At 45.1% G+C, this 14,654-nt stretch overlaps 1 protein-coding gene across 1 annotated transcript in view; it reads left to right on the top strand.

The window, feature by feature from the left end:
• Positions 1-69: 69 nt before the first annotated feature.
• LOC115247483 (NACHT, LRR and PYD domains-containing protein 3-like) overlaps positions 70-14,654 on the top strand; it is a 33,380-nt gene continuing 18,795 nt past the window's right edge. The window contains exon 1 of the mRNA XM_029829266.1: positions 70-1,138. Coding sequence (XP_029685126.1) covers positions 865-1,138 — 274 coding nt within the window. The 5' untranslated portion in view covers positions 70-864. The remainder of the gene's footprint in view (positions 1,139-14,654) is intronic.

Here is a 14,654-nt window from a genome sequence, read left to right as displayed (position 1 = left end):
ACGATGGTGTTTGGGGACGGAGGCTCTAAATCAGGGGGCTCACACTTTTTCAGCATGCGAGCTACTTACAAAATGACCAAGTCAAAGTGATCTACCCACCACAAAAATGCAAAACAGTAATTATTTTCAAATGTATTGAGGATTATTTGTATGTACAGTTGATGTACTTTGCTTAACTGAATGAGCCAATATGGCAAAACACACATAATAATTAACTATTAACCTTTTTTTGTAATTACCTAAGTTTACTTTGCTGACGTGCACTGAACTGAACCAGCCAGGGAGGCACAGGGACCGTAGCTGCTGACAGCCTCACCCACACCTCCAGATGTTCATCAGTCACCGTGCAACGCTTTTTGGACTTCATCATCTTCATGTAGAAAGTAGATGTTTGCACTGGCCGATATGAAAGTGATCTGTTTTTGTCTTCTTACTTGGTCCCGCTCCCTCAGTCATTTTGATGACCATCAGCTTTAGCGGTGGCTTAAAATCAGAGGTAATTGGCTGAATAGTTTAGCGCTTCTGATTGGCTGCCCTGTATGTCAATCAAGTCACGGGACTGCTGATAGGCTGACGTCGTTCTGCTGCACTCAGCGCCGTTGTTTGCACGTGATTGGTCGCCTGATTGTCAAATTCAGTTGTCATCTCACTGGCTGCCCTGTACATCAATCACGTGACGGGATGAATGATCGGCTGATATTTTTAAATGTCACGCCGCGATCGACCGACCGGTAGATCCCGATCGACCGGTAGATCAGGATCGACGTAATGAGCACTCCTGCTCTAAAGAGAAGGTGTGTAGTTCACTCCTGAAATGTTCCTTCACTCACTTGATTGCAGGTCTACTGCCAGCAGGACGCTACAATGGCCCAAGAGATCCTGCTGAAGGTTCTGGAGAATTTAACTGAGGAAGAATTCAATAAATTCAAATTTTATCTGAAAGATCCTGGAATCATGGGAGGCTTCAACCCGATTAAAGAGGGCCAACTAGAGACCAGAGAGAGGACGGTCGTTGTGGATTTGATGGTGAAGGCTAACAAAGATCAAGGAGCCGTGGAAGTCACCAAGAAGATTTTAGAGAAGATACCTCGGAACGACATTCTGCAAAATCTTTCAGCTGTCAGTTCAGATCCAACAGGTCAGTGACGCTTGTTTCAGTTTCTGTTCTAAAGCCTTTAATGCAGGCGAGTTCAGGACCAACAGACTGGGGAACTCATTCATCCCCCGAGCCATCAGGCTGTTCAACTCCTCACAGGGGGGGAGGAGGGCCAACAGGAGAACTGGAACATTTTTATAGTTTTATATTTATATTTATATTCTATTTTTAATTTATTCTATTTTATTTCTTATTTTATTCAATATCAATATCAATATCAATCTTTATTTATATGGCACTTTTCATACGCTAGGTAGCACAAAGTGCCTCACAAAGGATAAAAACAGCAAAGAGAACAACAGAATTAAGAAAAGGACAGACACACACATGCATACAACACTCTTACACACACACCCACACACATAAACAAGCTGAGGCAAGCTGAGACATGGCTGGGCACCGAGACCTGAGGCGAAGGAGACGCCACTATTACATTTTTATTATCTTTAATAGGTTTGATGGGGTGTAATGGTGGTGGGTAATTTTGTACAGTGCTGTACGTTTCTTTGGAGATGCTAATTTCCCTGATGGACCCCCCCTAAAGGGATCAATAAAGTACTCTTGAATCTTGAATCTTGAGGTTAAAGGTTAAACTGTTTCTCTAGTTGGTTATCAGTGTTGCTGAGGTCAGTTTTGCTGCACAGCATCTATGCGTAGTGGAGAATAAGCAAGTGAATCCCTTCATTGACTTTAGCCAGGTGGTATAATCTTTATTATAGGAACAGGAACTACTCAGCTTCCCGCGCTCTTAACCAGAACATATAAGGAGCAACAACGTCACGTTCTACAGGTGACATAAACATTGTATGATGGTGGGTTTCTTCTTTGTACAGTCTCAATGGTTGTACCTGGCTGTGTGCTCTCAGTCTGTCCAGGTAAGGGCTCAGCACCATCATTTGGTATATATTGACATAATCCATTTTTATCCTTGTCATCAACATAAATTTCCCTTTTATCATTGACCTTGGGGTGCAGCTCCCAATCACTATACCTAATGTATGACTCACAATTCTGTGTTTCTTTTTTCCGTTCCAGTCTTGGTTGTGAACTTCACCAATCTGTGTTTCTGAACCTTTTCTTTCTCTGGATAATACACCAGGTACGCTGGGCTGTTTTTATCATAGCCCACAAAAATACCCTGCTCACACTTAGAGTCTAATTTCCCTTTGTCTAAGTGTTTGTAGGCATAGCATAGTGATCCAAATTTCCAAAGTTTGGTTCTTTTCCTGTAAATAGCTGGTATGGCATTTTCTTTGTTCGCCTACTGTAGCATCTGTTTCTAACATAAGCAGCTGTCTGTACAGCATAGTTCCAAAGTGTATTTGGTCAGTTACTTTCTAACAGTAGGCACCTGCCCATTTCATAGAGGGTGCGTCAGCCTCTTTCTGCTGTACCATTACGATGGGGTGAATAGGGTGCAGACCTTTCATGTCTGATTCTATTCTTAATTAATAGTGTCTGGAAGTCTTTACTTGTGTATTCTGTGCCATTATCAGATCGAATACATCGGACCTCTCCATATGGAGCTACATCTGCCAAGAAACACTCCGTTGCTTGCACTGCATCACTTTTAGCTTTTAGAAAATATATCATCATGGTACCTGAATAATCATCTGTAAAAGATTGGGCATATCTGTAGCCCTCTATGCTAGGTGTTTGCATGGGACCTGCTAGATCAGTGTAAACTAACTCTAAGGGTTTCTTGTCCTTTGTACTAGGTTCTTTGTTTCTTGTCTGGGTGAATTTTCCCTTTGTGCACACTTCACATAATTGTGTCTGTCTGACTACACTTCCCTTTATCGCCATCCCTTTCACAAGACCTTATAACTTTTGTCGTCATCGTAATTACAATGACCTAGTATTTCATGCCAGGTTTGAGCATCATGACATGCTTTACATTGGTCGACATTGTCTTCTTTTGATGACAAGTAATACAAGTTACCACTCTGGTGGATGTCAAATCTGTTACCGTTCCTGGTGACCATTCGGCTGTCCCCCTTTTGGAAGGTGATTGTCGCTGCTCCATTTGTGGTCCTTGCCACAGAAAAGATGTCATGCGGGTATGTAGGGGTGTATAAATCCTCTCTTAGATGTGCTCTGTGCTGTTGTCCAGCGTTGTCAAGTAGGCAGATTGTCGCCGTTCCTCTTCTTTGTGCTATTCCTCTGAACTTTGTTCCGTCGACTAACTCCACTGAGTGTGAGTCAGGTTGGAAAGTGTCATTGAAGCTCTCAAACTTCCTAATGTCATTAACGATGTGGGATGTCGCACCCCCATCCACCATGATGCCCTTTATCTTCACACAGGCTGGTGGTCTTTCATCCTTTTAGTCTTGAGCCGTGAAGAAAAAGTCTTCTTTGTCATTGTCTTGTTCCTCTACGAACTTCCTGGCACCGTCTTGTCCCCCCTTTTTCTTGCACAAGGATTGTTGGTGTGTGTTACTCTTACAGTAGCCACACCACACTTATCTATTGCACTTCCTTGCCTTGTGGCCTTTTATTCCACACCTGTAGCACTTTACATTGGCATCTTCATCCTTTTTGTTGCTGGTGTATGCCTTGGGGGGTCCTTTTCCTTCTTTCACATGTGTCTTCATCACATTATCTGTAGACTCTGCCTTATTCATTTTCTCACTCTCTTCATAAACTCGTAGTCTTCTCTTAAAGTCAGCAAATGTAACATTCTCCTCGTTCTGTGTTACATGGACTGCGAGGGGTTTAAATGAATCAGGTAGTCCATTAAGTACCATGGCTACAATTCAGTCCATCACTCAAGACTTCACCTGCATCTTTCAAAGCCATTATTATATTTTCAGCTTTGATTATATAATCAGTTACATTCTCACCATCTTTCATTTGTAACTTGGTCAGTGATGTGTATAGAATAATAATCCTTGGTTTGCTTTTTTGGGAGTAATGTTCCCTCAATATTTTCAGGGCTTTCCCTCCATCATCAGCTGCTTCGTGTCTTATGATGGACAGGTTTTTATCGTCTATTAGCCTGATTAACTCAGCATAACGGTCAGCATTTTTCCTCCTGTCTTCAGCTTGCTCCTCATTTGTCCCGCCATATAACGTTGTCAAAAGGGTCTCTTTTAATTTTAAAATGTGCAGGTGACCCAAGAACCTCGTTTCCCATTGGTCGTATTTTTCTTCTAAGCCATCAAAAACTAGTTGCGGAGCTGGGGTTGCGGTTCTGTTAGCCATTTCAGCGTAATATATCGGGAAAACTTCATTCGAGTTTTGACTCACTTATCTCCAAGTTGTCCACCGAAGCTCCGTGTTATTCCGTCTTGTTCACTTCTTCCGACAGTTCCGAATGCTATCCTTGTGTCCAACATAGCCTGGGCCCATAAACTGTCAAGGTGGTCAGTTTTGCTGCACAGCGTCTATGCGTAGTGGAGCATAAGCAAGCGAATCCCTTCAGTGACTTTAGCCAGGTGGTATAATCTTTATTATAGGAACAGGAACTACTCAGCTTCCCGCGCTCTTAATGGGAACATACAAGGAGCAACAACGTCACATCCTACAGGTGACATAAACATTGTATGATGCAACAAAATAAAGGTACCGTAATCAAATAATAACACTTAACATTGAGAATAAAGTGTTGAATGGAGAACAGAAAGCTCAAAACACGTCGGGTAAAACATCCAGAGTTGTTTAATGATGATATTCATGAAGCACTTTAAAAGCAATCATTACAATTATAAAGTAGCTCAGATAAAAATAGGTACAAATGAACACGGAAAAAAAACAACACAAACAATAAAAGCAGGATCAAAGTCTCATAGCCGGAAAAAGGTGCATTTTGAGATGGCTTTTAAAGATGTGGAGTAAAGGGGGCTGTCTAACGTCCGATGGCAGATGGCTTCATGATTTAGGAGCAGCACTCCAGGTGGTTCTGCTGAGATTCTGGTGCCTCCGGGAGCCGATCAGCCGCCCTGAGGCTGAGAATATGGGAACGGGCAGGAGACTACAGACGGGCGGGGCACGTTAATGGTGCTTTACAGTAATCCAGCTGATAGAAGTGTAATAAAGGCATGATAGAGGTGTAATAAAGGCATGGATAGAGGTGTAATAAAGGCATGGATAGAGGTGTAATAAAGGCATGGATGGAGGTGTAATAAAGGCATGGATGGAGGTGTAATAAAGGCATGGATAGAGGTGTATTAAAGGCATGGATAGAGGTGTAATAAAGGCATGGATGGAGGTGTAATAAAGGCATGGATAGAGGTGTAATAAAGGCATGGATAGAGGTGTATTAAAGGCATGGATAGAGGTGTAATAAAGGCATGGATAGAGGTGTAATAAAGGCATGGATGGAGGTGTGATAAAGGCATGGATAGAGGTGTTATAAAGGCATGGATAGAGGTGTGATAAAGGCATGGATAGAGGTGTTAGAAAGGCATGGATAGAGGTGTAATAAAGGCATGATAGAGGTGTAATAAAGGCATGATAGAGGTGTAATAAAGGCATGGATGGAGGTGTGATAAAGGCATGGATAGAGGTGTAATAAAGGCATGGGTAGAAGTGTAATAAAGGCATGGATAGAGGTGTAATAAAGGCATGATAGAGGTGTAATAAAGGCATGGATAGAGGTGTGATAAAGGCATGGATAGAGGTGTGATAAAGGCATGGATGGAGGTGTGATAAAGGCATGGATGGAGGTGTGATAAAGGCATGGATAGAGGTGTTATAAAGGCATGGATAGAGGTGTGATAAAGGCATGGATAGAGGTGTTAGAAAGGCATGGATAGAGGTGTAATAAAGGCATGATGGAGGTGTAATAAAGGCATGATAGAGGTGTAATAAAGGCATGGATGGAGGTGTGATAAAGGCATGGATAGAGGTGTAATAAAGGCATGGGTAGAAGTGTAATAAAGGCATGGATAGAGGTGTAATAAAGGCATGATAGAGGTGTAATAAAGGCATGGATAGAGGTGTAATAAAGGCATGGATAGAGGTGTGATAAAGGCATGGATAGAGGTGTGATAAAGGCATGGATGGAGGTGTGATAAAGGCATGGATAGAGGTGTAATAAAGGCATGGGTAGAAGTGTAATAAAGGCATGGATAGAGGTGTAATAAAGGCATGATAGAGGTGTAATAAAGGCATGGATAGAGGTGTAATAAAGGCATGATAGAGGTGTGATAAAGGCATGATAGAGGTGTGATAAAGGCATGGATAGAGGTGTAATAAAGGCATGGATGGAGGTGTAATAAAGGCATGGGTAGAAGTGTAATAAAGGCATGGATAGATGTGTGATAAAGGCATGGATGGAGGTGTGATAAAGGCATGGATAGAGGTGTAATAAAGGCATGGATAGAGGTGTAATAAAGGCATGGATAGAGGTGTGATAAAGGCATGGATAGAGGTGTAATAAAGGCATGGATAGAGGTGTGATAAAGGCATGGATAGAGGTGTAATAAAGGCATGATAGAGGTGTAATAAAGGCATGGATAGAGGTGTAATAAAGGCATGGATAGAGGTGTGATAAAGGCATGGATAGAGGTGTAATAAAGGCATGGATAGAGGTGTGATAAAGGCATGGATGGAGGTGTAATAAAGGCATGGGTAGAAGTGTAATAAAGGCATGGATAGAGGTGTAATAAAGGCATGGATAGAGGTGTTAGAAAGGCGTGGATAGAGGTGTAATAAAGGAATGGATGGAGGTGGTATAAAGGCATGGATGGAGGTGTAATAAAGGCATGGATAGAGGTGTAATAAAGGCATGGATAGAGGTGTAATAAAGGCATGGGTAGAAGTGTAAGAAAGGCATGGATAGAGGTGTAATAAAGGCATGATAGAGGTGTAATAAAGGCATGGATAGAGGTGTAATAAAGGCATGATAGAGGTGTAATAAAGGCATGGATGGAGGTGTGATAAAGGCATGGATAGAGGTGTAATAAAGGCATGGATAGAGGTGTGATAAAGGCATGGATGGAGGTGTGATAAAGGCATGGATAGAGGTGTAATAAAGGCATGGATAGAGGTGTGATAAAGGCATGGATGGAGGTGTAATAAAGGCATGGATAGAGGTGTGATAAAGGCATGGATGGAGGTGTAATAAAGGCATGGATAGAGGTGGTATAAAGGCATGGATGGAGGTGTAATAAAGGCATGGATAGAGGTGTAATAAAGGCATGGATAGAGGTGTAATAAAGGCATGGATAGAGGTGTAATAAAGGCATGGATAGAGGTGTTAGAAAGGCATGGATAGAGGTGTTAGAAAGGCATGGATAGAGGTGGTATAAAGGCATGGATAGAGGTGGTATAAAGGCATGGATGGAGGTGTAATAAAGGCATGGATAGAGGTGTAATAAAGGCATGGATAGAGGTGTAATAAAGGCATGATAGAGGTGTAATAAAGGCATGGATAGAGGTGTAATAAAGGCATGGACGGAGTTGTAATAAAGGCATGGACGGAGGTGTAATAAAGGCATGGACAGAGGTGTAATAAAGGCATGGATGGAAGTGTAATTAAGGCATGGATAGAGGTGTAATTAAGGCATGGATAGAGGTGTAATAAAGGCATGGATAGAGGTGTAATAAAGGCATGGATAGAGGTGTGATGAAGGCATGGACGGAGTTGTAATAAAGGCATGGACGGAGGTGTAATAAAGGCATGGATAGAGGTGTAATAAAGGCATGGATAGAGGTGTAATAAAGGCATGATAGAGGTGTAATAAAGGCATGGGTAGAAGTGTAAGAAAGGCATGGATAGAGGTGTAATAAAGGCATGATAGAGGTGTAATAAAGGCATGGATAGAGGTGTAATAAAGGCATGATAGAGGTGTAATAAAGGCATGGATGGAGGTGTGATAAAGGCATGGATAGAGGTGTAATAAAGGCATGGATAGAGGTGTGATAAAGGCATGGATGGAGGTGTGATAAAGGCATGGATAGAGGTGTAATAAAGGCATGGATAGAGGTGTGATAAAGGCATGGATGGAGGTGTAATAAAGGCATGGATAGAGGTGTGATAAAGGCATGGATGGAGGTGTAATAAAGGCATGGATAGAGGTGGTATAAAGGCATGGATGGAGGTGTAATAAAGGCATGGATAGAGGTGTAATAAAGGCATGGATAGAGGTGTAATAAAGGCATGGATAGAGGTGTAATAAAGGCATGGATAGAGGTGTTAGAAAGGCATGGATAGAGGTGTTAGAAAGGCATGGATAGAGGTGGTATAAAGGCATGGATAGAGGTGGTATAAAGGCATGGATGGAGGTGTAATAAAGGCATGGATAGAGGTGTAATAAAGGCATGGATAGAGGTGTAATAAAGGCATGATAGAGGTGTAATAAAGGCATGGATAGAGGTGTAATAAAGGCATGGACGGAGTTGTAATAAAGGCATGGACGGAGGTGTAATAAAGGCATGGACAGAGGTGTAATAAAGGCATGGATGGAAGTGTAATTAAGGCATGGATAGAGGTGTAATTAAGGCATGGATAGAGGTGTAATAAAGGCATGGATAGAGGTGTAATAAAGGCATGGATAGAGGTGTGATAAAGGCATGGACGGAGTTGTAATAAAGGCATGGACGGAGGTGTAATAAAGGCATGGATAGAGGTGTAATAAAGGCATGGATAGAGGTGTAATAAAGGCATGATAGAGGTGTAATAAAGGCATGGATGGAAGTGTAATTAAGGCATGGATAGAGGTGTAATTAAGGCATGGATAGAGGTGTAATAAAGGCATGATAGAGGTGTAATAAAGGCATGGATAGAGGTGTAATAAAGGCATGGATAGAGGTGTAATAAAGGCATGGATAGAGTGACCATCATAACGACTAACGTCATTAAAATGTCATAAATTTAGAGTTAACTGTTACCAAGACACACAGGAAGTGGTCTGACTGAGGAGGCATGCTTAGGGTTAGGGTTAACCCATCCTTCCAGATGAAGCTGCACCGTCTTTTCTTGGAATGGAGGTTTGTCTCCTATCAAGTTCAGAACTCATGATCAACCCTTCGGACCTGCTGAGACCCGCCACCACTTTCATTGTTTTTCCTGATCTGGAATCAGTGAAACTTGATCCAGTCTGAAACTTTGAGCGTCAGATCTCAACAGCAGCATCAACAGCAAATTGCTGCAGCGTCAGTCTGAAAGAATTCCAGTCGTACCTGCTTTAAAAGCTCTTCTGAGTTCTTTACTTAAATTTTTGGGATTGTTTTACTCCAGTGATGCTGTTCTTGTCTTTTTGAAATGTGAAGCCCAACTGGACCTGAGAAGAAGATAAACTGTAAAACATCAGCTCAAAGCACTCTGGAATAAATATATAATATATTCATATCTGCTGAATATATCGACTAACACATGTGCATGTATATTTTGCTTTAAGGTCCCACATGTGAACACGTCCCCATCGGCTCTTATCAATCAAACCTTCAGTCAAACCTGAGGAGCAGGTTTATGTGTGTGCAGGAAGGCTGTGATGAGAAGGTAGACGAGCAACGGCTGGACGACGTCTACACACAGCTGTACGTCACCACCGGTGGCGACATACACATCAATGCTCAGCATGAGGTCACTCAGATTGACATGGTTGGGAACCCTTCAGACACAGAACAACCCATTAGTCCCAGTGACCTGTTTACACCTCCAGCTGGGAAATATAAACCCATAAGAACTGTTCTGACCAGCGGAAATGCAGGAATTGGCAAAACCTTTCTAATCCGCAAGTTTGTGTTGGACTGGGCAGAACAACGAGCCAATCAAGACGTGCATCTCATATTGCCGTTCACCTTTCGCCACCTGAACCTGTTGAGGGGGAGACGCCTATCCTTGGCTGAACTCATTCATAAGTGCATCCAAGAGTCCAGGGCCATTCAAATAGAGGCTCTTAACAGCATCTTTACAGCTCTGCAGTCATCAGGAGACGCCAATTTTGACAATTGTAAATTCAAGCTTCTGTTTATCTTGGATGGGCTGGATGAGAGCCGACTAGAAATGGACACCAGAACCAATGAATTCCAGGAGGCGGATATAGATGTGAAGGCACCGTGCTCGGTGGAGGTCCTGCTCACAAACCTCATTAACAGAAGTCTTCTCCCCTCCGCTCGACTCTGGATAACCACGAGGCCCGCGGCAGCCAATCAGATCCATCCGGATTTTGTGGACATGAGGACAGAGGTGCGAGGGTTTACTGACGTGCAGAAGGAAGAGTACTTTAGGAGGAAGTTCAAGGAGGAGGAGCAGGCGCGCAGGATCATCTCTCACATCAAGGCATCTCGAAGCCTCCATATCATGTGTCACATCCCAATCTTCTGCTGGGTCACTGCAAAGGTTTTTGAGGATGTGTTGAAGATGCGAGAAGAGCTGCCCAAGACTCTCACAGCGATGTACATCTCCTTCCTGGTTGTTCAGTGCACACCGAAAAACAAGAGAGGAGACGGGAAAGCTCCACAATGGAGTCCAGAGAGCTGTGAGATGATTCCAATTCTGGCAAAGCTGGCATTTGAACAACTGCAGAAAGGCAATGTGATCTTCTACAAGTCCGATCTAAGAGACTGTGGCATCACCGTCAGGTCGGCTGATGCCTACTCAGGAGTGTTCACGCAGATGTTCAGAAGGGAGCGAGGACTGTTCAAGGAGGAGGTGTTCTGCTTTGTCCATCTGAGTGTTCAGGAGTTTCTCGCTGCTCTTCATGCACATTTGACATTCACCAAGTCTGGCACCAACATACTGTCAGAAGAAACAACCTTTTTTCGTTATTTATGCTCTAAACTGTTCAACACCAAAATCAAACAGGCTGATTTTTACCAGTGTGCGGTGGACGAGGCCTTGCAAAATGAAAAAGGACACCTGGACCTGTTCCTGCGGTTCCTTTTGGGTCTTTCTCTGCCGACCAATCAGGTTCTTCTACGAGGTCTAATTAACGGTGAAGGCAGCTCAGAGCCCAATCAGGAAATCATTGGCTACATCAAGGAGAAGATTGGAGAGAATCTGTCCTCAGAGAGAATCATCAACCTGTTCCACTGTCTGAACGAGCTGAACGATAGTTCACTGGTCCAGGAGGTTCAACAGAACCTCAGATCTGGAAGATTGACAACAGAAAGTCTCTCCCCTGCTCAGTGGTCAGCTCTTGGCTTCATATTACTGTCCTCAGGACAAGACCTGGAGATGTTTGACCTGAAGAAATACTCTGCTTCAGAGTGGGTTCTTCTGAGGCTGCTGCCAGTGGTCACAGCCTGCAGAAAAGCCATGTAAGTGTTCTGCAGGTGTCTGTAGGTGTTCTGCAGTTGTCTGCAGGTGTCTGCAGGTGACTGCAGGTGTCTGCAGGTGACTGCAGGTGTCTGCAGGTGTCTGCAGGTGACTGCAGGTGTCTGCAGGTGTCTGCAGGTGTTCTGCAGTTGTCTGCAGGTGTCTGCAGGTGACTGCAGGTGTCTGCAGGTGTCTGCAGGTGTCTGCAGGTGACTGCAGGTGTCTGCAGGTGTCTGCAGGTGACTGCAGGTGTCTGCAGGTGACTGCAGGTGTCTGCAGGTGTTCTGCAGGTGTCTGCAGGTGTTCTGCAGGTGTCTGCAGGTGTTCTGCAGGTGACTGCAGGTGTCTGCAGGTGACTGCAGGTGTCTGCAGGTGTTCTGCAGGTGACTGCAGGTGTCTGCAGGTGACTGCAGGTGTCTGCAGGTGACTGCAGGTGTCTGCAGGTGTCTGCAGGTGACTGCAGGTGTCTGCAGGTGTCAGCAGGTGACTGCAGGTGTCTGCAGGTGACTGCAGGTGTCTGCAGGTGACTGCAGGTGTCTGCAGGTGTCAGCAGGTGTTCTGCAGGTGTCTGCAGGTGTTCTGCAGGTGTCTGCAGGTGTTCTGCATGTGTCTGCAGGTGTCTGCAGGTGTTCTGCAGGTGTCTGCAGGTGTCTGCAGGTGTTCTGCAGGTGTCAGCAGGTGTCTGCAGGTGTCTGCAGGTGTTCTGCATGTGTCAGCAGGTGTCTGCAGGTGTTCTGCAGGTGTTCTGCATGTGTCTGCAGGTGTTCTGCAGGTGTCTGCAGGTGTCTGCAGTTGTTCTGCAGGTGTTCCGCAGGTGTCTGCAGGTGTCTGCAGGTGTTCTGCAGGTGTTCTGCAGGTGTCTGCAGGTTTCTGCAGGTGTTCTGCATGTGTGTGCAGGTGTTCTGCAGGTGTCTGCAGGTGTCAGCAGGTGTCTGCAGGTGTCTGCAGGTGTCTGCAGGTGTTCTGCAGGTGTCTGCAGGTGTTCTGCAGGTGTCTGCAGGTGTCTGCAGGTGTCTGCAGGTGTTCTGCAGGTGTGTGCATGTGTCTGCAGGTGTTCTGCAGGTGTCTGCAGGTGTTCTGCAGGTGTCTGCAGGTGTCTGCAGGTGTTCTGCAGGTGTCTGCAGGTGTCTGCAGGTGTCTGCAGGTGTCTGCAGGTGTCTGCAGGTGTTCAGCAACACGCATCACATCTGGCAGCGTTTTAGGCAGTCGCAGTAGTTACTCCAAGAACTGATTTCATTCCGTATCATTGCACCTTCCGTCCTCATAAAGGTCAACTAAAGAAATAAGCCTGCGTCCCTGATTGTGCAGGAGAGAACCAGAAGGATTTCCTGCTTTCTTCTTCTTTTCTTTTTTCAGGTTGAGTGACTGCAATCTGAGGGAGAGGAGTTGTGAAGCTCTGTCCCCCGTCCTCAGCGCCTCCTCCTGTAGTCTGCTAGAGCTGGACCTGAGTAACAATGAGCTGAGGAATTCAGGGCTGAACAAGCTCTCTGTTGGTCTGAAGAGTCCAAACTGCCGGCTGAAGATCCTCAGGTTAGTGCTCCTTATCAGCATCATCAGTTTTTCTAAATGGCAGCTTGAAATGTTGGTTATCTTCCAAAAAGAGGAAATATCTTTACCAAAAATGCCGACCAGCCGACCACTGTTCACTCCCACAGCTTTTAAAATGACTTAGTCTGGTTCTGGTTCCTGTGCTTCGCTCCCCAGTCAGGTCCAGGCCCCGACACACGACCCAGAACTTTGCATAAATGAGCTGTTAATTAGTGAGGAATGTGTGTGTGTGTGTGTGTGCGTGTGTGTGTGCGTGCGTGTGTGTGTGTGTGTGTGTGTGTGTGTGCGTGTGTGTGTGTGTGTGTGTGTGTGTCTGTGTGGTGGATGTGCTTGCATGCAGGTTATCGGGCTGTCTCATCACAGCAGAAGGATGTTCTGCTCTGGCCTCAGCGTTGAGGTCCAACCCAACCCATCTAAAAGAACTGGACCTGAGCTTCAACCATCCTGGAGATGATGGAACGAAGCAGCTCTCTGCTGTTCTGGAGGATCCAGAGTTGAGCCTGGAGGTTCTCAGGTAGATGCAAACACCCTCCCTAAAATGAAGACCTGATACTATTTATTGATGAGCATGGAGACCTTCCAGACGTTCGGTGGTTCAAGCAGCACATTGTGAGATCTGAACCACCTCTGAGCAGAGAGATGTGATGCTTTCTGGACCTTCAGGGTACGAGAACCCAGATAAGGGAGAATAAAAGGGTCACGTCAGAGATACAGAAAGATCAGGTGATGCCAGCACAACCATCTGGCTGCAGCCACTGCCTGGGAGGGAATCCTTAGAGAGAAATAGGCAAAGTTCTCCTCCATGACGTTGGCATATGGAGAGATGTCACAAATCCAGCTCTGAGGTTCACAAACCGAATCAAGAGCAAACCGGTTCAGGCAGACCCAAAGTCAGGGACGAACAGTGTAGAGCTCAAGGTTGAGGTGGCATCTGTTGAACCTCTGTCCTGCCTTGGATTTCATTTCCTCTGTGTCTTCTCCCAATCCAGACTGGACCATTGTGGGAAAGAGAGACTTAAGAGTGGTGTGAAGAAGTGTAAGTGATCAACTTGATGCGTCAGCACGTCACGCTCTGAAAAAAGCAGCAGTTAGTGGACTCAGTTGTGTTTCATGAGCTGGTTCCTGGTTCCTCCTCTCTCCCTTTAGATCACTGTGAGCTCAGCGTGGACACCAACACCGTCCACAGGTCAATCCAAGTGTCCAACAACAGGGTGATGAGGAGAGTGGCCGAGGACCAACCATATCCAGACCATCCAGAGAGGTTTGAGGACTGTCTCCAGCTGCTGTGTAGCAACAGCCTAACTGGTCGCTGTTACTGGGAGGTGGAGTGGACAGGACGGGTTTGGATTTCTGTGGCATACAAAAAGATCTGGAGACATGGAAGCAGTCCCCAAAGCTGGTTTGGAAAGAATCAGCAGTCTTGGAGCCTTGAGTGTTCTGACAGCGGTTACTCTGTCCTCCACGATAACATAAAGGTAGCCCACCTCCCCTTCTCATCCACTGATCCTCGGAGAGTCGCCGTCTATGTGAACTACCCCGCTGGCACTGTGACCTTCTACAGAATCACCACCGACACCCTGGTCCACGTCCATACCTTCAAAACCACATTCATTGAACCGCTGTTCCCTGGCTTTGGCTTTAGTTTATGGTCTGAGTCCTCGGTGCATTTGTGTTCGACCGCAGGAGAAGCTTCCGTCTGAAGAAACACGAGGGTTGAGCTCACGGCCTGAATATGAGTTCTAG

Source organism: Takifugu rubripes, chromosome 21 (assembly GCF_901000725.2).
Source record: "Takifugu rubripes chromosome 21, fTakRub1.2, whole genome shotgun sequence".
In the NCBI taxonomy this organism is placed as follows: domain Eukaryota; kingdom Metazoa; phylum Chordata; class Actinopteri; order Tetraodontiformes; family Tetraodontidae; genus Takifugu; species Takifugu rubripes.
This window is presented reverse-complemented; position numbering and strand designations above follow the sequence as displayed.